This window comes from Lissotriton helveticus, chromosome 4_1 (assembly GCF_964261635.1).
Source record: "Lissotriton helveticus chromosome 4_1, aLisHel1.1, whole genome shotgun sequence".
NCBI lineage: Eukaryota > Metazoa > Chordata > Amphibia > Caudata > Salamandridae > Lissotriton > Lissotriton helveticus.
In genome coordinates this window covers 103,077,108-103,101,391 of record NC_136063.1, presented here as the reverse complement: position 1 = coordinate 103,101,391, position 24,284 = coordinate 103,077,108, and the positions used below count along the sequence as shown (strand labels likewise).

Below are 24,284 nucleotides of genomic sequence, written 5' to 3'. Positions count from 1 at the left end.
GAGGATGCGCAGAGTGTGAGAGGGTGCGCAGAGTGTGTGAGGATGCAGTGTGTGTGCAGTGTGTGTGAGGGTACAGTATGTGTGAGGGTGCAGTGTGTGCAGTGTGTGTGAGGGTGCAGAGTGTGTGAGGGTGCGTTGTGTGCAGTGTGTGTGAGTGCAGTGTGTGTGAGGGTGGAGTGTGTGTGAGGGTGCAGTGTGTGCAAGGGTGCAGTGTGTGCGAGAGTGCAGTGTATGTGAGGGTGCAGTGTGTGCGAGAGTGCAGTGTGTGTCAGGGTGCAGTGTGTGCGAGGGTGCAGTGTGAGAGGGTGCAGTGTGTGTGAGGGTGCAGTGTGCGAGGGTGCAGTGTGTGTGAGGGTGCAGTGTGTGTGGGTGCAGTGTGTGTGAGGGTGCAGTGTGTGCAGTGTGTGTGAGGGTGCAGTGTGTGTGAGGGTGCAGTGTGTGCAGTGTGTGTGAGGGTGCAGTGTGTGTGAGGGTGCAATGTGTACAGTGTGTGTGAGGGTGCAGTGTGTGTGTGTGAAGTGCCCACTACGAACTGAATGTATGCAAGCACAGGTGTTCAGGATCTGGTAGTCCACAAGGCATGGCTCTTTGTCACAGAGAGGTTACGAACCTAGGTAGGGCTCAGGCCAGTTTGCCAACAATTAATCATGCTTGGGCCCTAGAGAGCACACACGCCTGAACTGGAGAGTCACGATTCAGGACATGAAGGATGATTTTCAAGGGGGATTCTTGTGTGGGCTAGACCTCCTGAAGTGCAAAGTGCTTTTAGAAACTCAGAAGCCTCCTACCCTCTGAATACCTGCGAGTTCTAGGAAACACAAGCGCACTGTTTGCCTCGTCTCCTACTAATGGCACATTTCATACAGATCTTAGACCTGCCAACCTGTATATAAAATGTCACTGTGTGAAGGGGGAGGGGGGGCAGAGCTTCGTGGTGAGATCTCCCTTAGAGACTATCTGCCCTGCACCAAGCGCGCCACCTCTAACCACACACATAAAAAAAGAAGAAAAAAAGCAGCCAGGACTGCCATAAGTATTAAAGTAAAGCAGGGTCAAATGCTGCCAGCCACAGGAGTCTGACTTCTAAACGGTTGATCATAACCCATGCCCCCTCCTCAGTCCTGGGTATGCTTATAGAGCCGCAGAAGAACAGACACTGTTAGTGTCTGTGCAAAGCGCATTACCAGCACACTAATTCAAGCAAGTACTGGCGCTGTGAATTGCATGACAAAATATTTTGAGGGAATGGGATAACAATACCAAATGTGCATTAGTTTAACCCCTGAGTGACCCTTGGCAGGACTGCAGTCTTACCGCGCGCACTTACCTTCTTATCCTGCTCCACCCACGGACGCCTGACATGCTGAACTAGCTTATTGCACGAAGTAGCCATGTGTCTCCCCTGCAGCGCCCGTGAGGAAAGAAGACAATGATCTAAAGCCCAGCGTCCATGAAGCGGGCAAAATGTTAAAATAAAAGCCCTGCGGTATCCATAAGTATATAAACTAATTTTGTACAATTTAAACAGCAACACGAGCGGCAACTCAGGAAGCTGTAAAAATGTATTAGGAGAAGAGGGGGTGGCCAACCAAGATTGCCGTGTAGACGTGATCCACGAGGGCTCCGTGGCATTTGTTTAAATAAAGCTGGAAATGCACTATTGGTGGGAGCGCAGAAGTCTGAACAGAAGGGCGAAGACTCCCTACTGGTGGAGAATGAGCGGAGGAGGACTCCCCGTTGGCCAGCGCTGAGACCAAAGGACACGAGGGGCGGGGCCTGTAGAGCCGCCAATGCGAATTCCGATGAGCCTGGCCTAGCTTCTGCCGAGAGGTGTAGCAGACGTGGGAGACTTACTGAGTGCCGAGTTGAAGCAGCAGACCCAGAGAGACTGAAGTGGTGGCACGGACAGAGGAGGTCAGGCAGAAGACGACAGGATTGGTGGCGGCCCTTGACCCCGCTGCCACGCCTTGAGCTAATGGTGAGTGCGGGGCTAACAGCGGCCGTCTAGCACGGAGGGATTGAAGGCCTACAGACCACAGCCGCCCGCTCGACTCCATGATGGCAGGCGTCTAGGACATTGGACGTGCTGGGGCCTACAAGAAGGTCTGAGAGAGGACTACCATTCGTAATGTAAGCAACCATGAGGAGGTTGTGTGCACGCGCGAGTAAAATGCATTTGGTGCTGTAATGGCAGAAAGGAGCAGAGGGGGAGGGAAAGTGGAACTAACGGCATGAGGCTTGCAAGGGAGACAGGCGACGGGCACAGCGCGTAACTGTACGTGGTGAACACGCGCGTTCACGATCCGATCCGGCCTGCAGCCTGCGCGTGCCCCTCTCCAGTCGCCCTTGCAAGCCCTTGAAAGCATAGCCGACAACTATAGGTCTCGCCGGAGACAGCGCTTCGCGCTGTATCGCCAGGTGCGAGACCTAAAAAGGGATGTGGAGGGGAAGAGTCAGAGGGAAGAGTTCAGGCGGTGATGCAGACACCAGCTCTAAAATGCGTTAGACTACCCCCCAGTTGCGTGCTACCTGGCAGGGCTGCAGGGTAGGTCAACTTTGCTTCAGTACTCTTTTACAGACTCGTGTGTGTCACAGTCTGTTTCCCATAGTCAGGTGTGTTTTCCCAGCATCTCTGCCCTCCTCAAGTCCTGCCTCACAGGACAAATGTTCATTTGTAAGCACTAATATTACATTCATTTTTTGAGTTTAATAAGCTTTATTAGCAACAAAGAATGCCAAGCGTAAAAGATAATCATTAAATATGAAATGCATATTGATGAGAATAGTAACAACGCAGTAGAGGAGAAAGCTGTTTACAATTTTCGATACAAAAGGGGATGATGGATGGAGAGTTTGAGCAAATCAAACACTCACCCCCAGTCAACTGATCTGGGTTTAATCCATCACCATTCTTTAGCCCACTCAGCCACCCCATTTCAGACATGGCCATATGCAAATCAGTCTGACCGTGTGCCTCATGGGAACAGTCCAGCCCAAACTGCCAAGCCATGTCTTCCATGGACCGGAAACAAGCATCCTGGGACCGGTTTCGGATTCATAATCCTCATCAGCCAGGCTATCTTGAATCCAGTGGCCAAGTGAGCAAGGGACTCACGTCTGAGCATACCCTGCCACAATTAGGGCGAACAAAGCGATACAAAAGGGGATGATGGATGGAGAGTTTGAGCAAATCAAACACTCACCCCCAGTCAACTGATCTGGGTTTAATCCATCACCATTCTTTAGCCCACTCAGCCACCCCATTTCAGACATGGCCATATGCAAATCAGTCGGACCCTGTGCCTCATGGGAACAGTCCAGCCCAAACTGCCAAGCCATGTCTTCCATGGACCGGAAACAAGCATCCTGGGACCGGTTTCGGATTCATAATCCTCATCAGCCAGGCTATCTTGAATCCAGTGGCCAAGTGAGCAAGGGACTCACGTCTGAGCATACCCTGCCACAATTAGGGCGAACAAAGCGATACAAAAGGGGATGATGGATGGAGAGTTTGAGCAAATCAAACAATCACCCCCAGTCAACTGATCTGGGTTTAATCCATCACCATTCTTTAGCCCACTGAGCCACCCCATTTCGGACATGGCCATATGCAAATCAGTCTGACCCTGTGCCTCATGGGAACAGTCCAGCCCGAACTGCCAAGCCATGTCTTCCATGGACCGGAAACAAGCATCCTGGGACCGGTTTCGGATTCATAATCCTCATCAGCCAGGCTATCTTGAATCCAGTGGCCAAGTGAGCAAGGGAATCACGTCTGAGCATACCTTGCCACAATTAGGGCGAACAAAGCGATACAAAAGGGGATGATGGATGGAGAGTTTGAGCAAATCAAACACTCACCCCCAGTCAACTGATCTGGGTTTAATCCATCACCATTCTTTAGCCCACTCAGCCACCCCATTTCAGACATGGCCATATGCAAATCAGTCTGACCCTGTGCCTCATGGGAACAGTCCAGCCCGAACTGCCAAGATATGTCTTCCATGGACCGGAAACAAGCATCCTGGGACCGGTTTCGGATTCATAATCCTCATCAGCCAGGCTATCTTGAATCCAGTGGCCAAGTGAGCAAGGGACTCACTTCTGAGCATACCCTGCCACAATTAGGGCGAACAAAGCGATACAAAAGGGGATGATGGATGGAGAGTTTGAGCAAATCAAACACTCATCCCCAGTCAACTGATCTGGGTTTAATCCATCACCATTCTTTAGCCCACTCAGCCACCCCATTTCAGACATGGCCATATGCAAATCAGTCTGACCGTGTGCCTCATGGGAACAGTCCAGCCCGAACTGCCAAGCCATGTCTTCCATGGACCGGAAACGAGCATCCTGGGACCGGTTTCGGATTCATAATCCTCATCAGCCAGGCTATCTTGAATCCAGTGGCCAAGTGAGCAAGGGACTCACGTCTGAGCATACCCTGCCACAATTAGGGCGAACAAAGCGATACAAAAGGGGATGATGGATGGAGAGTTTGAGCAAATCAAACACTCACCCCCAGTCAACTGATCTGGGTTTAATCCATCACCATTCTTTAGCCCACTCAGCCACCCCATTTCAGACATGGCCATATGCAAATCAGTCTGACCCTGTGCCTCATGGGAACAGTCCAGCCCAAACTGCCAAGCCATGTCTTCCATGGACCGGAAACAAGCATCCTGGGACCGGTTTCGGATTCATAATCCTCATCAGCCAGGCTATCTTGAATCCAGTGGCCAAGTGAGCAAGGGACTCACATCTGAGCATACCCTGCCACAATTAGGGCGAACAAAGCGATACAAAAGGGGATGATGGATGGAGAGTTTGAGCAAATCAACACTCACCCCCAGTCAACTGATCTGGGTTTAATCCATCACCATTCTTTAGCCCACTCAGCCACCCCATTTCAGACATGGCCATATGCAAATCAGTCTGACCCTGTGCCTCATGGGAACAGTCCAGCCCGAACTGCCAAGCCATGTCTTCCATGGACCGGAAACAAGCATCCTGGGACCGGTTTCGGATTCATAATCCTCATCAGCCAGGCTATCTTGAATCCAGTGGCCAAGTGAGCAAGGGAATCACGTCTGAGCATACCCTGCCACAATTAGGGCGAACAAAGCGATACAAAAGGGGATGATGGATGGAGAGTTTGAGCAAATCAAACACTCACCCCGAGTCAACTGATCTGGGTTTAATCCATCACCATTCTTTAGCCCACTCAGCCACCCCATTTCAGACATGGCCATATGCAAATCAGTCTGACCCTGTGCCTCATGGGAACAGTCCAGCCCGAACTGCCAAGATATGTCTTCCATGGACCGGAAACAAGCATCCTGGGACCGGTTTCGGATTCATAATCCTCATCAGCCAGGCTATCTTGAATCCAGTGGCCAAGTGAGCAAGGGACTCACTTCTGAGCATACCCTGCCACAATTAGGGCGAACAAAGCGATACAAAAGGGGATGATGGATGGAGAGTTTGAGCAAATCAAACACTCATCCCCAGTCAACTGATCTGGGTTTAATCCATCACCATTCTTTAGCCCACTCAGCCACCCCATTTCAGACATGGCCATATGCAAATCAGTCTGACAGTGTGCCTCATGGGAACAGTCCAGCCCGAACTGCCAAGCCATGTCTTCCATGGACCGGAAACAAGCATCCTGGGACCGGTTTCGGATTCATAATCCTCATCAGCCAGGCTATCTTGAATCCAGTGGCCAAGTGAGCAAGGGACTCACGTCTGAGCATACCCTGCCACAATTAGGGCGACCAAAGCGATACAAAAGGGGATGATGGATGGAGAGTTTGAGCAAATCAAACACTCACCCCCAGTCAACTGATCTGGGTTTAATCCATCACCATTCTTTAGCCCACTCAGCCACCCCATTTCAGACATGGCCATATGCAAATCAGTCTGACCCTGTGCCTCATGGGAACAGTCCAGCCCAAACTGCCAAGCCATGTCTTCCATGGACCGGAAACAAGCATCCTGGGACCGGTTTCGGATTCATAATCCTCATCAGCCAGGCTATCTTGAATCCAGTGGCCAAGTGAGCAAGGGACTCACGTCTGAGCATACCCTGCCACAATTAGGGCGAACAAAGCGATACAAAAGGGGATGATGGATGGAGAGTTTGAGCAAATCAACACTCACCCCCAGTCAACTGATCTGGGTTTAATCCATCACCATTCTTTAGCCCACTCAGCCACCCCATTTCAGACATGGCCATATGCAAATCAGTCTGACCCTGTGCCTCATGGGAACAGTCCAGCCCGAACTGCCAAGCCATGTCTTCCATGGACCGGAAACAAGCATCCTGGGACCGGTTTCGGATTCATAATCCTCATCAGCCAGGCTATCTTGAATCCAGTGGCCAAGTGAGCAAGGGACTCACGTCTGAGCATACCCTGCCACAATTAGGGCGAACAAAGCAACAAAGCGAAAAGTAACCTGAAATTGAGGAAAAGAACAAGAAGTCACACCATCAAACAAATCTTGAACCCAATTTATACCCCTTAGGGCTCGATTACTTTCTCGCTAGGGAAGCCCTCCGTACAACTCTGATCCGGAGGGCTTTCTGAGCGAAAGTGCTCTGGCAGTCCGAGCGAGCACGATGCAGCCGTATGCTTACAGACTTGGTTCGCTCGGACTCCCATTGAACTCTATGGGAGATGTCTACAGATGCGTACACTGGCTCCGATAGCAGAAAAGGGGGGATTGGGGAAAAGCGCACACCCTGTGGTGTCCGCCTCACTGTGCATGCCTAGATCGGGGGGACCCATGGGCACACCCCTGTGATAGACTTGGAGGGCCTGGAGTACGCTTCCGACTGCCGTTTCGTCTCGCTGAGACCACCACTGGATTTCCGATCTAGAAATAGATCAACAATCTGATTGCAATCAACCCCCCCAAAAAAAACATTAATCTTTATATTGAATGCATTTTTTTGTAGTATTAAGCCAGAATGACTAGTCAGGTTGAGTCAGGCCATAAGCATTAAAAACATTAAAAACAGTTAGAGTAAATGTCATCAATAAGTAATTTAACCAACAACCACCTACTTTTATGGCATACGATAATTACCTCATTTTTCTTAATGGACATAGAAGAGACTTAGGGCCCAATTACGATCTTGCTGGGAAAGCCCTCCGTACGTCTCGGATCCGGAGGGCTTTCTGAGTGAAACGTGCTCTGGGAGTCTGACGTGAGTACGATGCAGCCGTTTGCTTACGGACTCGATTCGCTTGGACCACCATTGAACTCTATGGGAGCCTGTGTACAGACACGTACACAGGCACCCATAGCAGAAAAGGGGTGGATGGGGAAAAGCGTGCACCCTGTGGCTGTCACCCCATGGTGCCTGCTACATTGTGCATGCCCGGATCGGGGGGACCCATGGGCACACCCCTGTGCCCGATTCAGAGGGCCCTGGTTGAAGGGCGGCCTGCTATTGCTCCCCGGAGTACGCTTCAGAGTGCTGTTTCGTCTCGCTGAGACTGAGGCGAAGCGGCTGTCCGAATCGTGCATCGTACTCACTCGGTCATAATTTGGCTCCATTGTGGGGCACGATTTCGCTACGAAGGAGTCGTACGGATAGGTCCGGGCCCGGAAATTACTTTGTCAACGCGTAGGTGATCTTCGCATCGTACTTTTTCGTTCGGACCTGTGTACGATTCGATCGGAAACAAGGGCTACGATTCGGATCTGGAAAAACCAAATCCGATTTGGAGGCCTTCCGAACGACATTGTAATCTAGTTCTAAGACTGTACCAACCCAATTACGTTTAAGTCTAAAAGCTTCCATCTCTGTATGGTGTGTTTCTTGCAAAAGAACCAAATCTGGGTTGTAGGAAGCTAAATGAGATAAAATTCTCTGTCTCTTAATAGGATTAATAAAACCTTTCACATTCATAGATATAACTCGGAATGAAAAAGGGCAATAAAAAAAATAGAAAACTACACAGCCATCAGCAATGAAAAGGAAGGAAAGAATGGAAGAAAAAAAAAGCATAGAAGAGAATAATAATAGAATATATAGAACAGGGACAAAAGGAAGGAAAGTAGAATAGGAAATAGGGACATAGCAAGAAGGGACAGTGCATGTCAAACTGACGACTATAATACGTACCATTTAAGGGAAAAACAAGAAAAAAGACAAAGAGCTGACACAACCAACAAAAGAGGAGGTATCACCTCGGGCCCCAGGCATGACAAATAGGGAGACAGGCAACAAGAGAACCAAATAGTCTGCAGGCTAATAAGAGAAGAAGAATAACGTCAAAAAAACATCAAAGTACAACCTGTAATGGAAGCAAACACGAGTAAATCAAGCACAACGAAAATTGCATAAAAGTCAAGTTAAAGAGAAAGGACCAGGAATCTCTATTGTCGTCATAGAATGAGCGTGAATGAATTTCCTGAGATCCGCAGGATCGTCGAACGTAGAAGTGCTATTCTGGAAGATTACCTTTAATAGACATGAATGAAATAGGCCATACCGTGCTCTTAAAGCTCAGAGTGTCGGTCTTAGCTCAAGGAAGTCTTTCCACCGCTTAGCGGTTGCTGTAGAAACATCTTCGGAAATAAATAATGTTGCACCAGACCAAAGAAGATGCTTTTTAAGTCTGCATTTAATACTTGCAGTAGGTCAGTGAATTTAGAAAAAAGAATGATCACTCCACGAGGTTTTGATGGAGCCGATGTTGAAGACAAACAAGGTCGCACTGTGCGCTCTCTGAATATTTAAGTTAGTGGATGGAGGAAGATCCAAAAGCTTTGGGAAAAAGGAGGTGAATAAAACAACTGGATCATTCACTTCAAGACCCTCAGGAAGCCCATACAGTCTTCCTGAGGGAATATGAGATTCCATAGACTAAAATGTATTGTCCAGAACATGCAAGAGGGTGTTAGTTTCTTCAACAAACGGTCATAAAGCAAGTATTTCTTCTAGAGCAGTGTCCAAAGATAAAGGAGAGAGAGGTTTAGGCAAAAATGGAGGGTGTTGTTTAAGGTGTTTACTGGCAGAAGATATTGTCTGCCTTTTGGAGGATGGTACAGACTGGGCCACAGAACGAGATGAGGTGGGTTGAGCCTTAACGTCAGCAAAATGCCCACAATCCATTGAGGGCCCAGTTGAAGAGTATTTAGAAACAGCCAGACTAGGAGCACTGCTTTTATTTGAGTGCAGCAGAGATTTACTTCTGCCCATAGGTGAAGTACCAGATAGGTAACCAGCAGCAAATAGGTAGAGCCCTCCCTAACTTACTGTTGCTGATAAAAGAAAGCAGCCAGCCAGCCAACAAAATGATGGCAAACACGTAGGAGAAACCTTTGAAAAAAGAAGGGGGGATGCCCAATAGGGTGAAAAAAAGAAAGTACCTTGTTCACAGCCAAGTGCTGAGAAAACCTCAACAGGGGAACAAAATAAAAATGGCAGCCGGAGTGGAATAACAGAGTTCAGGCGACGTGAAACAGCAAAGGACATCAAATACAGAAATAGAAAAAACTGGCCTTCCCTGCGGAAGATGTTCTGCTGCACTTTCCCATTTCCGGGAACCGTATTAAACGAAGCAGCAGTCCCGATGCGATATGGAGCTTTGTATTTAGGCGGCCATCTTAGGCGGTGCCGGGCATGCTCTCTACTAATATTAAATTCTGAAGGGATACTTACAATTATTTGATGCCTGTGTCTAATACACATTGTCAACCAACCTAAATATCAATTTTCAGTTAATCCCTTTTTCGGTTCAGCCTGAAAGAATTTACAGACTGAAAATATGTATTTGAGATCTTCAGAATATCCACAGAAGGAAAGTACATTTTTTCATTTTCACTTATGTTCTGGTTACATCTGTTGAAATATACCAGCTGTCGGTTCTCCTTCCATGGCAACATGTCTGTGTCCAAGCACAGAAATCATAGATGTATGCCATCTAGGGTTGACCACTGTTCATCTTCAAGGGATGTCCAAAGCCAAGTTGGATGTCAAACAGGCTTTTATGTAACAATGAGGTATTTAAAACTGAGCACTGCTTGGGTTTGATTCCACGAATGAGGCACAGTTATAATTGATAAGAAGGATTCATTGTTTTTTCTTTTCACTGGAGATTTATGTGTTAAACATCACGCCGATTTGTACCATATTCTAGGCTTGATGTCTAGACCAGTTATTCATTCTTTACCAACGTTGTGTTACTAGATTAATGTTAACTGACCATCTTCAGCGTAGCTCAGTGTTTGCAGTGTGCTTCCTTGTATTAATTTTTCCAAGCGTTTGCTCTTGTGCAATCTTGCTTGCACTTCAAAAGTTTCTCACCGCTGTGTTCAAGAAAGACGCTTCAGGGGGAGGAGCTACGAGCCTTAACATGATGGCCGCGTAGACTCTCGGCTCTGCCGAGTCCGTCCGCCGGCCCGAAATCCTGCCTACCATCCTGCCTCGTGAGCCCTGGAAATTGCGGGGGAGGTGAAGCGGAGCGAGTGGGGCTTTAGCCGGGGCTCTAGTGAAGCGCCGTCGGGAGTTGAGCCCGTTCGAACGTCGGGGCCTACTAGTAGTGGAGAACGGGGGCGGGAGTTGAGAGGCCGGCCGGCCGACCGGGAGTTGAACAACACCGGGGACCCGAAAACGGAAGTGTCAGATCGGGTCCCCTCGGGAACGGCGCGGAATCGGTGGGGGCAGCAGACTGTCTGGCGGGTGGGGCGGCCGAATGCCCCCCCCCTCTGCCCCCCTCCTGTCCAGACTATTGTGCCGGCCTGGAGGTGTCAGGAGCGGCATCTTTTGAGGGAGACGGCGGGGGAGGGTGCCTGGCAGCGCGATGGTGGCAGTGGATATGGTGTGCTGCGGGGACATCACCCCTCCTCCCCATGACTTCCGGTGCTCCATGGTGAATTTGAGGGGTGCTTGATAAGCCCTCCGGTGAACTTTAGTGCGCAGCTTGTCATTTCCAGTGGTGACCTATAGAGGGGCCCGGAGTCGGTGGAACAGACCTGAAGTCCAAAAGTGGCGGTGTGGCCCTCCTAGGCCTAGTACACAGGGAGGCCCGGATGTGGCTGAATTGGAAGCCCTGAATGTGTCGGATTGCCCCCAGGGTTGTGTATAGAGTTGCAGCTGGTGACCGAAGTGCTGTTTGACCTAGGGATCCAGAGAGAGCCGGCTGAGAAGTCCCTGCGGGGTTGGCTGGACTGGGAGAAAATGGCAAATTAAATGGCGGCCAGGCAGGATGGGGAGAAGAACCCCTCGAGATCACAGAGAGCCCTGAAACCGACACAATCCAATAAACTGGACTGCTATACCCAGCCTAAAAACTTGCTTTCTGGAGCGGGGTCCCCTACGGTGGTCTCTGGTGCGGGACCGGACAAAGAGGGGGAAGTCACGCTACAAGACATTATGGGTGCTATAGACGGAGTTAAATCCTCCCTGGGTCAGCAAATGGAGACTATAGACGCCAAGCTGGACACGGTGCCTATAGAAGTCAATCTTATACGGGCAGATCTGACTAAGGTGAATGAGAAGGTCAAAGCCTTGGACATTAAAACTTCTAGTTTGGTTGATGATGTTGCCCAGCTCCAGCAGGAAGTACGGGTGCTCCGAACCTCCCATGAGCAAGCGGAACGCAAATTGGATGAGTATGAAAGCAGGGCCTGGAGAAATAACGTACGAATAATAGGTGTTTCGGAAAGATCAGAGGGGCCCGCCCCTGACCTATTTGTGGAGGGACTCATCCTTATCCAGCTCCAGCCTAAGGGCCTCAGTAAGCTTTTCACCGTGGAACGCGCACACAGGGTGCCCGGGGGGAGGCCGAAACCGGGGGCACCGCCCTGCCCGCTGATTGCTAGGATACTAAACTTTCGTGACAGAGACCTTAACCTGCAGACAGCCAGAGTTGGTGGCCCTGTCCGAATTGAAAACACTGCCACTTCCTTCTTCCTGGACTTCACGCAGACAGTACAGAAGCAACGTAAGAATTTACTGACATTTAAAAAGAAACTACGCGATAGAGGTTTGAAATATGCCATGATGTTTCCTGCGCGCTTGAGAGTGGAGGCACGGGGGAAGGTGTGGATTTTTGATAATCCGGTAGTTGTATCTGACTGGCTGGACACTCTCCCTGGGGGCGGAACGGGGTCGTCGAGCCATGCGGAGGTGGAAGCGGAGCTGGAACAGGAGTGAGAATCTTCTTGCACCTCTTGTATGCCTTTCTCAGGAAATGTTGCCAGGACTGAGTGGAACCGGAGAGTATTCTGACTTATTGGAACTTTGAGGGATGATTGGATTTGGGGCTCAGGGGGGTTTTGTTGTTGGGTGGGGTTCGGGGCAGGGGTGGTGGAGCGGGCTCCTCCTCCATTGTTTATTTCTTTCTTTGAAGTGTTAGGGGCGGCAGGCACTCTGCAGTTTTTAGCGGGAAGTTTTGAGCCCCGTGGGCAGGGCAGCAGGGAGGGGGGCAGTTGGGGGACATGTTCATGTTTAGTACTGTTAGAATTGTGGGTTCCATCAGCATCAAGTATTGGTCAAAAGGGCAGCGAGTGGGGGGAGGTAAATGGGGCTGGGTAGGTGATGGAGGGTAGTGAAATAAAAGTGTTGAGTTGGAATCTTAACGGGTTAGGGGACAAGATCAAACGTAGTGTAGTCCTTCATTTTCTAAAAAGGCGGGCACCTGATGTGGTACTACTCCAAAAAACCCACTTGGTAGGCAATTCCTGTAAGGCACTGCACAGAATGGGATATAAATTGATTGCACATTCGGGGTTCACCTCGGGGTCAAGAGGGGTGGGAGTGTTGATCCGGATCTAGTTCCCGCTGTCTGTTACCTCTGTGTGGGAGGACGAAAGAGGTAGATATGTTGGGGTATTGGGCTGGTGGGAAGGATCGCGCATTGACTGTGCAGCGCGAACCTGTTCTTATGCTTTGTGTTTATGAGAGAAATTGCACAGAGAGCGCGACTAGGAGATTTTAGCCATTGTGTTGTGTACTATGTATTTTAATTGCACGAAGGCACTTTCCCTTTTAAAATTGTAATTTTACTCGTACCTAACTCCACTCGCAGACCTCTTAGAGGCGATCTTGCTGTCCCTGACACCCCGGTCCACCGCAAGCACTTGGCTTGATTGATGTGGAGGGTGCAGGGCGTTACCTTTCTTCCGGGTTCCCTCCCGGTGACGGGCAGCGATTGGTGGAGAGTATTGGGAGGCGGTGCTGAGCGATAGCACGGCCCCTACAAAACACTGATGTCACCTAAGATGCGCAGCGATGACGCGCAGCAAAAGCGCCGTATCCGCGCCAAAGACACGCCAAAGACCAGCCCGTCTGGGCCCGTCCGGGACAGGACGGGGCTCGGGCGGAGGACCATGTCTCACTTTCAAAACCTCCACTTAGTTGGTCATCTGCCCAGCTAAAAGCTCTTAACCCCAGCAAGCATGCCGAGTGTACCTTGCTAGACATTTCACATACTGGTAAGGCTGTCTGCCCTAATTGCAGTTTGACACTGTCTTCCTTTCAACCATATCCTCCACGTAGAGCTAGAACCAGGAAGGTTCAAAAACAATGTTCCCCCACAGATAAAGAATTTACTTTCTATTACATAAACTGTCGATCTTTGCCCAAACATAAATTGGACATTTTTAACCTGCTGCTAGAAGAAAAACCTAGCGCACTGTTCCTCACTGAGACCTGGCTACATGAGAGCTCTGGCCCAGATGTGGCCATTGCCCTGCCTACTACCTACGCGATCCTTAAACAAAATAGAACCCGGAAAACCGGGGGTGGATGAGCAATTATCTACGACAAAACTTTAACATGTGCACTCGAGACGCTACAGATTCCTGACTGTGAATCCATACTGTTTAAACTCTGTTTGAATCCTAACTTTACATTTTCTGGTTCCTTAATTTACCGGCCTCCTGGGAGTGGTTCTAAATGGGCTTCTGATTTTGCAGAACATATCACCCCTCATTTATTGGCCTGTAAAAACTTCTCTATTCTTGGAGATCTAAATCTACATTTAGAGGATACATCCAACACTGCTTGTGTGAACTTATTAGAAGACTTGTCAGCATTAGGTAGCAACCTCATTAATTTTGGACCCACCCACAAAGCGGGGCATTTGCTCGACCCCATTTTTTCAAACCTTCCTGAACTTATCTGGCAGGAAAACATCCCGGTTTGCTGGTCTGATCATTACTTGATCAAACTTAGTCTGAAATCTCCGTCTAATTCCCTTTCTCCTCCTATACCTCAGGTCTTATTTAGAAAAAACTGGAAAAAGCTAGACATCTCTAAACTTAACACGGCACTCTGCTTGAATGTACCCAATAAAATCCATGACATGGAAGGCATTGCAAATGCCACTCAACAATGGCTCTATCAAATCTGGCTCTCCGCAAGATCCCATTCCTATGAATATCATGAAAGAGCTAGACTGTCCCTCCCTTAACATCATTGTTGACACCTTAAACTCATCCTTAGAACTCGCTGAAGTACCCAGCCTATGGAAGCATGCGATAGTAACCCCTCTTCTGAAAAAACCAACAGCAGACCCCGACATCCTAGCCAATTATAGACCCATCTCCCTTCTCCCAGCCTTCTCTAAATGCCTGGAGAGACATGTACATTCTGCCCTTACAACATTTGCGGAAGAAAATTCCCTTCTCCACCCAACCCAATCAGGTTTCCGAGCGGGTTTCTCTACAGAAACCGCTCTGCTGGGAGTTTCTGAGACGATCCGGAAACATCTTGACGACGGTCAAACGGTTGCGCTTATCTTATTCGATTTAAGCGAAGCCTTTGACACTGTGTCACATAAAAAACTGCTTAGCATGCTAGAAAATAATGGCATCCAAGACAATGCCTTGAAATGGATTAAATCTTTCCTGGACCAACGGACTTTCCAGATAGCTTCACCTTTGGCATGCTCGGAATCTTTCGATTCCCCACATGGAGTACCGCAGGGATCAATTTTGAGCCCTCTTTTCTTCAATTTGTACTTAAGACCCTTGGCAGATTTAGCTGAAAAAACTGGGCTAACTTTTATGACATACGCGGATGATTCCCAGATTATCTTCAGGCTATCAGAATCCAACCCTTCATCTCCGTCTCTGCTCAAACAAGGTCTCCAGAACATCTACAATTGGATGAATGTGAATCAGTTGAAATTAAACGGAGACAAGACGGAGATTCTTTTATTGGGAAAACATCCTGATCTATGGAGTGCCTCACACTGGCCTTCCCAGTTAGGAAACCTTCCAACACCAGTCCCTCATGCTAGGAATCTGGGGGTAATTCTGGACAATGACTTGTCCATGAAGCAACAGGTTAGCAAAGTGGTCGGACTCTGTTTTACCATCTTGAGATGGCTCAAAAAGATACTATGGATGCTGCCAATCTCCATGCAGAAAACAGTAGTCAATGCCTTAGTTACATCCCGGCTTGACTACGGGAACATCTTATATCTAGGTGCCAACAAAGGAACAATAAAAAGACTTCAGACGATACAAAATGCGGCTGCCAGGATTCTCTGTCAAATACCTAAAAATGCCCATGTAACCCCTCACCTGCGTAAACTTCACTGGCTCAGAGTGGAAAACCGAATCAAATTTAAGACCTTAAACTATATGTTTAAAATAAAAGCAGGCACTGCACCTAAATACCTTCAGACATTAGTGCACCCCTACATCCCTAAAAGAAACCTATGGTCACTCTCAGCGGCAACATATTGTGTGCCCAGATTTAAGCTCTCTAAAATGGGAGGAAGATCCTTCGCCCATCAGGGTCCTTCTATGTGGAACACCTTACCCATTCACATACGCAAAGAAGAGAGCCATTCTAAGTTCAGGAAAGAAATAAAAACCTGGTTGTTCGACCAATAATTTTGAATGACCTATGACGTTCCACTCTCTATGTTTTTGCTGTCTCTTTGGCGCCTGGAAACCCTTTTGGGTAGCTGTTGCGCCCTACAAGTTCATAAAAATAAAATAAATAAAATAAAATCGCCAAATCACCCTTCTTTCCGTTTATGTTCCACCTGGGCTTCAGGCCTTGACTTTGGCAGACCTGGAATCGGTCCTCCTGTCGCTCCGGGAGGGTCTTTTGATGCTGGGAGGCGACTTTAACGCAGTTGTTTCAGGAGATATGGACAGATAGCCCCCTCGAGATTTAGGGCTGGCGAGTGCTGGTTACCTGACTTCATAGAAGCAATGGGGTTGGTGGATTGTTGGAGGATGCTGCATCCAAACTAGAAGCAATACACATTCCATTCGGGGGCACATAATAGTCTGTCGCGATCGGACTATTGTCTAGTCACTGCAGCTCAATCCATGTATGTGGCGGAGGTCAGCCATTTGGCCAGTGGGATTTCGGACCACTCTCCATTATGGGTCTATGTTATCGTACATCGCGGCTCCGCAGGGACAGTGGCCCCTATAAATCCATGGTATTTGCGTTGCCCCAGGGTTCGTAAGGACCTCCTCGCCAAGCTAGAAGAATACTTTGTCTTTAATGAGGGGTCTGTTACTTCTTCGATATCCTTATGGGAGGCGTTTAAGACTGTGGTTAGGGGGCAGGCGGTGTCACTGATAGCGAGGGCCAAGAAAGAGAAGCAGAGGGAAGTGGTGGAATTGGAGGCTGAAATTGAGCGACTGGAAGGAGAGTTGGAGCAAGGAGTGACGCAGGACAGGCTCCATCATCTAAGCCTTAAACAACACGACTATAAGGCGCTTGTCCTAGACAGGGCAAAAGCAGTTGGTAGGGAACAGCAAGGCAGGCTCTATGACCTGGGGCACAAGGCAGGAAAACTTATAGCTTGGCTGGATAGGAAGGAACTGGCTGGCCGTCTTGTCCCTGAGTTGATTACGGAGGAGGGTGAGGAGCTAGTAGATCTTCAGTGTATAGCTGAGGAATTTGCCAAGCACTTTCGCACTGTCTACACTTCGGTCTCGAATAGGCCGGAGGCTGACTCTCACCATTTGCTCCGTGATCTGCAGCTCCCACATCTTTCTTCGGCAGATAAGAATTTCATGGATAGTGACCTTACGGCGGATGAGGTCGCCTTGGCTATCCATTCTATACACTCTGGTAAGGCATCAGGCCCTAATGGTCTCCCTTTAGAACTTTATAATCTCAGACCGGACCGCTTGGCACCCTATTTAAGAGGAATGTTTCTGGAGTCCAGAGAAAAGGGGACCCTTCCGAGGGACCATAGGATAGCATCAATAGTTGGGATACATAAAGAGGGTAAGGTTAAGATCTGCTGTGCCTCATATAGGCCTATCTCCCTGCTGAACGCAGAACCAAATATTTTGGCCAAGATATTGGCCAATAGGCTGATAAAGGTCATCACTGATTTAGTCCACCCTGATCAATCGGGCTTTATGCCTCATAGAAACACAGATCTGAACCAGCGCAGATTGCATGGTGTTTTGGCCAGGGCACAGACGCTACGGGAACCGGCTATAATTGAGTCCCTAGATGCTACAATGGCTTTTGACACGGTCGAAAGGCCATATTTGTGGGTGGTGTTGGCCAAGTTTGGGTTTGGCCCTGGATTTATCGGTTGGGTGCGCCTGCTGTATTCTGAACCTTTGGCGCAAGTAGTAGTGAACAATAAAGTTTAGGCTACCTTTGTGTTGGGGCGTGGCACCCGGCAGGGCTGCCCACTGTCCCCTCTTATTTTTGCGCTGGCCATAGAGCCTCTGGCGGCCTGGATAGGCTGGGAACCCTCGATTAGGGGCTGAGGTGGTCCCCTGAATGGGAGGATCACATATCCCTATATGCGGATGATATTTTGTTGTATTTGAACTCCCCGCGTAAGTCTCTCATGGTAGTTTGTGATGTCCTTGCCTATTTTGGAAGTAACTCTGGCCTCTCTATTAATTGGAGTAAATCGGTTTTATTTGTTTTAAGCTGTGATTCTCCTGTGCCTCCTAGGAACTGTCCTATACAGGTTAGTGAAGACGGCTTTATATATCTGTGAATTTTTGTATCTCTAGACCCGTCAGTTAGGTATCCCGTAACCTTCTTCCTCCTCTTGGTCGACTCGGGAGGGACTTATCTAATTGGAAGAAGCTTCCTCTTTCATTATTAGCCAGAGCGACATTGTTTCAAATGATGGCTCTCCCACGCTTTCTTTGCGCCTTACAGAACTCATTAGATGTGGTGCCCTCGAGCTATTTCCGTGAGATTGAAGGGCTACAGCGAAGTTTGCTCTGGGAGGGGCGGCCACGCATTGCATTGCACAAGTTGACTCTTTCATGGTATGATGGTAGCATCGCTCTCCCAGATATTAAACAATATTACTGGGCGGCCCATTTGGCTGCAATTAACCACTGTACGTATGGCCGGATTGATGATCTCGGCTACGCTATGGACAGGTAGTTGCTTCCTGGTAATAATTATAATAGAGCCTTATATTCTCGGCCTAATAGAATGCAATTGACGGGGCCTACTAAGCATTTGGTACATGTGTGGCATGGGGCAACGAACTCCGTGGGCTGGAGGGATAGAGTGACTGTGGCTACCCCGCTGTGGGACTCTGAGAGCCTTGGTAAGCTCTGGAAGACGAAAGGCTTTGATAGGTGGGATCTTATTGGTATCTCCTCTGTTAAGGATATCTGGGGGAAGGGGGAGATTAATTCATTTGAAGTGTTGCAGAAAGAATATAAGCTTGCACCCGATATGTGCAGATTCGACACTCTCTCCTGTCATTACTACCTGGTGGTGCTGAACCCTCAGAGCCTTCTCCCCTGGAACACAGGATACTGGATGGACACTTGCCATAATAATAAGATCTCTCTCATATATAAGAAATTGATTAACCATAGGACCGACTCTCTTGGGGCACTGAGGGACAAGTGGGTGAGGGACGGGCTTGAGTTGGACAATGAAGATTGGCAGTCAGCAGTGTCGTCGCCTAGAGAGGTCGCCATTCCAGCTCGCCTCCGACTGGTACAGTTAAAAATGTTACATAGAATTTACCTAACGGGTCCTAGGCTGATGCACATGGGTCTCTTAGACTCGGGGCTTTGTAAACGGAACTGTGGCTCTATTGGTACCTTCATGCACATCATTTGGGAGTGTGAATCCGTAGGCGCGTATTGGCGCAGCATTCATGACACAATCAAGGAGGTGCTTGGGGTTTCTCCTTCCCCAGAGGCGAGGAGATGCTTGCTCAATGTATGGGAGCCTACTGATTTAAATAGCTCGCAGACGCAATGGGTCACCTTGGGCTATATGATTGCCAAACGTGATATCGCGCAATTGTGGGGAGCGGAGCGGGCCCCCTCGCTTGAAGGATGGGAAAATAATTTAGATCGGAGTATGTTTAGGGAAAAGACTACATATGTTGCGAGGGGGCGCCCTCGTATATGGTCAAAGATCTGGGGACCTTGGAATAGCTACAGGGGAGAAATGTGTACGCTGCCCTTCGAGGCTGTATCGATGATTCCCCCTCCCCGTGAAGTACTGACAATTTTCTTGAACTTTGTATATTATGTTGTCCCAGGTCGTTTGCTCAGCTACTGTAATTGACGCACTGTAATGTTTTTATGCTGATGTTTGTTTCAATAAAACATTTTTTTTTAAAGAAAGACGCTTCGTTCCCCACTATCAAAATAATTTGTTCACAGAAATTAGGGCGTGACAATTGGTTCTGGGCGATTTCATTCAAGCGCTCCCAGTAGAGAAGGTAACAGACAGGCTGGTTGCTGAAGCCAAAGGCAAAGTAAAAACTGTGAACAAAAAGGCTAAAGTTGAGTAACTGAAACGCAGGACACCCCAAAAAGCTTGGCTGTCATTCTTGTAACTGACGAAAAATATTTGGTACTGACAAAAAATGCTTAGATGGGCGAGGAGCCATCCGAAAGATTTTAGGGCCCTGAGCAAGACATATACGGAGTCACCTGTACACATAGAGAGCAAAGGCATAGGCACATAGAGATGTAGAGATAGGTACAGATACAGAGAGAGCGAAAGAGCGAGGGGCAGAAGTGGTGAGGTGAAGGATGGAGCGAGATATGAGGTTTGAAGAGAGGTGAAGCACAGAAAGACAGGTAGTGGGTGGTGGGAGTGACTTAGAGGTAGTAACCGAGAGAGTTTGAGAGAGAAGCGAGGCAGAGAGATGAGCCGTGATTTAGTGATCGGTGAGGTATTCGGAGATGAGGTACCACAAGACAGAGAGGTAGAGACAGAGAAATTAGCTGGAGAAAAATGAGGTAGAAAGAAAATGGAGAGGAAGAAAGAGAGGCGGTGTAGATAAGGAGGTGATTAGAAATAGAAAGTGAAGGAGAGTGATATAGAAAGAGGGGTGAGATCAGGTTGGCGCAGAGATAGGTAGAGAGAGGAAATCAGAAATAGAGGTGAGCAAAGAGAGGTATGATGTTGAGATATATTAACTGGCAGAGATGTGAGAGAGGCAGAAATAGAGATAGAGGTGGAGGTAATTTTACCTGGGGCCCCCATGAAAAGTGTGGCCCTGGCCATTTGCCCACTTTGCCCATGCCTTAGAAAGTCTCTGGATAGGTGTGCACTTCCATGCCATGGGCTTAGTGATTACTGCCTGCTCCGGTGTACCAATCATACTTATGATGAACAGCTGCAGTCCAGGTGCTAACTCCTGGGGTACTCCATGCTATTGTCAGGTATGAAGGTGCTCAGCTTTTTATTAACCTCTGTCTGCCTTTACTTGACCAGTTATCACTATTGTATTCTATTTTATCAGCCAAAACAGAGTGTTATCCTTTCCTTAAACAACGTGTCATGAAATCATTAGTATCCCGTGTTCATCAAGTAGGCTAGCATTTGGTGAGGATGTTTGTCAATGTCACAAATTAAGGGTTATGTTTGTTATGTTTAGTTTATGAAAATGATCCTGGAGTGAAATAACTTCTGCAATGTTTTTCAAACTCTTCTCCTTGATGCAGGGTGTAGACAGCAATGTCTTCTTCGTTGGGCACGAAGAAGAGGAGGACACAAACTCTGATTCGGAGAGCTTCAGCAACACGTTTGAAGCCTCCTTCGTGGTGTCACTGTGCCAGTATCTCCTGCAGCAGGACTACAAGGAAGATCAGATCACCATCCTGACCCCCTACACCGGGCAGCTCCAGATCATCCGCCAGAAGATGAAGGAAAAAGAACTGGAAAACGTGGCTGTCAAAGCCGTAGATGACTTCCAGGGTGAGGAGAATGACATAGTGTTGCTCTCCTTGGTGCGGAGCAATAAAGAGGGACAAATAGGTTTCATGAAGGACAAAAACCGCTTGTGTGTCGCTTTCTCGCGTGCTAGGATGGGGTTTTACTGCATCTGCAATTTGAAGGCTCTCTCAGATGGCTCAAAAAACCGTCTGTGGCAAAGTATCCTGAAGATGCTGGAAGAGAAGAACCTTACTGGGGAGGGGCTGACATTGACATGTCGAAACCACCCTAGCAGCAGAATTGTAGTGAAGCGGAGTTCAGATTTCAGGAAAGTCCAGCATGGGGGATGTGATCTTCCTTGCCAAACCCGCCTGAAATGTGGCCATCCCTGCACCCTTTCTTGTCACCCAAATGACATGGACCATCTCAAATATAAATGCAATTTTCCATGCTCGAAGATTATTTGCCTTCGTAATCATGAATGCTCCAAGAAATGCTGGCAACCTTGTAATGTTTGCACTGTGAAGGTGGAAAAAATCCTTCCAAACTGCGGTCATACTCAATTAGTGCCCTGCTGTAGAGATGCTGCCGAATGGCAATGTTTGCAACCATGTGAGAGACAACTGAAGTGCGGGCACTCCTGCACAATAGAATGTGGGCAAGACTGCAGCGAATGCAGGTGCATGGAAAAAATTGACTTTAAGCTACAATGTAACCACACCATAAACATTGAGTGTCACAAGCAGAATATGGTCCAAATCTGCCACCAGAAATGTGAAGAGACCCTTGAGTGTGGGCACAAGTGCAAGGGAACCTGCAGCAAATGTCTGAATGGAAAACTGCATGTTGGCTGCAATCAACAATGCACCCGCGTCCTTCTCTGCTCCCATGTGTGCAAAAGCAACTGCACGGAAATCTGTCCTCCTTGTCCAAACAAATGTCTCAACAAGTGCATGCACAGTCGCTGCGATAAAAGCTGTGGAGCTATATGTTTTCAATGCGCTTTGCCCTGTTCTTGGGAATGCAGTCATTTTAAGTGTAGAAAAAAGTGCCATGAACTGTGTGACCGTCCCCGGTGCAACATGCCATGCCAGAAGATTCTTAAATGCAGTCACCCTTGCGTTGGCCTTTGTGGAGACCCCTGTCCGAGCCTCTGTAGGGTGTGTGACCAAGACAAACTCACAGAGATCTTTTTCGGAACTGAAGATGAGCCAGATGCCCGGTTTGTCCTGCTTGAGGACTGTGGTCACGTTTTCGAGGTGAGTGGCCTGGACCAGTGGATGGATGGGGGCGAAGGAGATGAGAACCAACACGTGCAGATGAAGATGTGCCCGAGATGTTCATTGCCGATCCAATGGAATACTCGCTACTGTGATGTCATCAAGAAGATACGGTTGAAGATTGACAAGGTGAAGGAGAAAATTCAGGGAAGTGAAGAAGAGATTGAAGACAAAAAGAGCCATCTCTTGAAATGTGTAAGAGAAACCACAGGCATTTCTTATCCACAGGAAAAGAGTATTGTGAAAAAATTAAAGAGTACTCTGACTCTGCAGGCCCTCAAAGACCAAGAGAACACGTTGAACTTCTTGACAAGTCTTAGCAAGCGGAAGACTCAGGCAGAGAAGTGCACCAAAGAGCGAAAGGAATCCCTGCTGAAAGCAATTGGGGAAATGGAGGAGTGGCTATGCAGGAAGAGATCGCCTTTCACTTCCCAGCAGCTAAAAGAGTGCAAAAATGAGGTGCAAAGGATATCCTACCTGGGCAATGTCTTTGAACGCATGAGCCTCTATGAAAGAAAAGCATGGAATCTAACGGACGCAGTCCTAGAATCTGTGATTGAAGCCTTAGAGCTGCTAAGCCCCTTGGGTCCTTTTACAGAGGCCACAAGCAGTTTGCTCCAAGGTGTACTCCAGAAGATTGATGAATTAATGCCTGTTTCGGGTATACGCCTGACTGAGGCTGAGCGAGTAAAGATCGTTGAAGCCATGCAACTTGGAAAAGGGCACTGGTACAACTGCCCGAGAGGCCATTTGTACACAGTGGGGGAGTGTGGAAGACCAATGGAAGAGTCCAACTGCCCCGAATGTGGCTCTGCTATTGGCGGTCAGCACCACAATCCTGTCCAGGGAAATGTCACTACTGATGTAATGCTGCAGGCTGCACCAGCACAGCCTCTCACTGAGCTCCAGTGAAAAATGGTAAAAGAGGCTAGGAACTATGGGCCATATGTATCAACATACCCTTTTGCGATTTCTTAATAGCGATTTTTAAGGAATCGCTATTTAGAAATCGCAAAATGGTATGTATGTAGAAAATCGCTTTTTTTAGCGATTTCTCAACATTCCTTAATTGTGATTAGCAAATTGCTAATCACAATTAAGGAATAATTTCCCATTCATTTCTATGGAGGCCCATAGGAATGAATGTGAAATCATTCACAATTTGCGATTCGCAATTTGCTAATCGCAAACTGAGAATAATTTCAAGGGTGCTGGGATGTCTCAAGAACACCCTGCTGCACCCCTGAAAATGACATGTGTGCGCATATGGCACACATAAATGCCCTAAGGGCATGTATGAGCGTCACATGGCACCTTTGGGTTTTTAAAAAAATGCTTTTTTAAGAGAATTCGCAACTTACCACCAACTAGAAGTTGGTGATAATTTGCGATTCCTTCAGGGCATTTTGGAATGTTTTTTCTGTGATACATTGCTTTTAAGGAATCGCAAAATATGCGACTCCTTAAATGCAATCGCAAAATAAGGAATGGCAAATTTTGCGATTCCTTATTTTGCACCCATATTGTTTTATACATACCATTTTGCGAAAATGGGTTCGCAAACGCCGAAATTCTGCGAATTTCGGCGTTTGCGAACCGATTTGGCCTTGATACATATGGCCCTAAAAAAAGAGAGCCAAAAAGAAAACTCTGAAATAGTCTCTGGCTGTTGAGGTCAACTTTTCCAAATGAGGCTTGCTATGGATAGTCTCAGATCAGAAACACACATGACGACCTGAAAAGTGCAAACCTTTCATCTGGAGGCGATACTGATGTGCAGCCGACATGTTCTCATGAATTCCGTTTAATGTCAATTGAAGTAACGTACACCTTTCAAGAAGACCTGCTAAGATGTTGTATGGGGAAGGAAATACACCCCT

General features: G+C 48.0%; 1 protein-coding gene across 2 annotated transcripts in view; it reads left to right on the top strand.

Moving 5' to 3' along the window:
• Positions 1 to 24,029, top strand: part of LOC144828401 (NFX1-type zinc finger-containing protein 1-like) — a 1,040,362-nt gene extending 1,016,333 nt beyond the window's left edge. For both annotated transcript variants that reach the window (XM_078686524.1, XM_078686523.1), the window contains exon 24: positions 20,914 to 24,029. In XM_078686524.1, the coding sequence (XP_078542650.1) occupies positions 20,914 to 23,316 (2,403 nt within the window). In that variant the 3' untranslated portion in view covers positions 23,317 to 24,029. The remainder of the gene's footprint in view (positions 1 to 20,913) is intronic.
• The last annotated feature ends 255 nt before the right edge of the window (positions 24,030 to 24,284 follow it).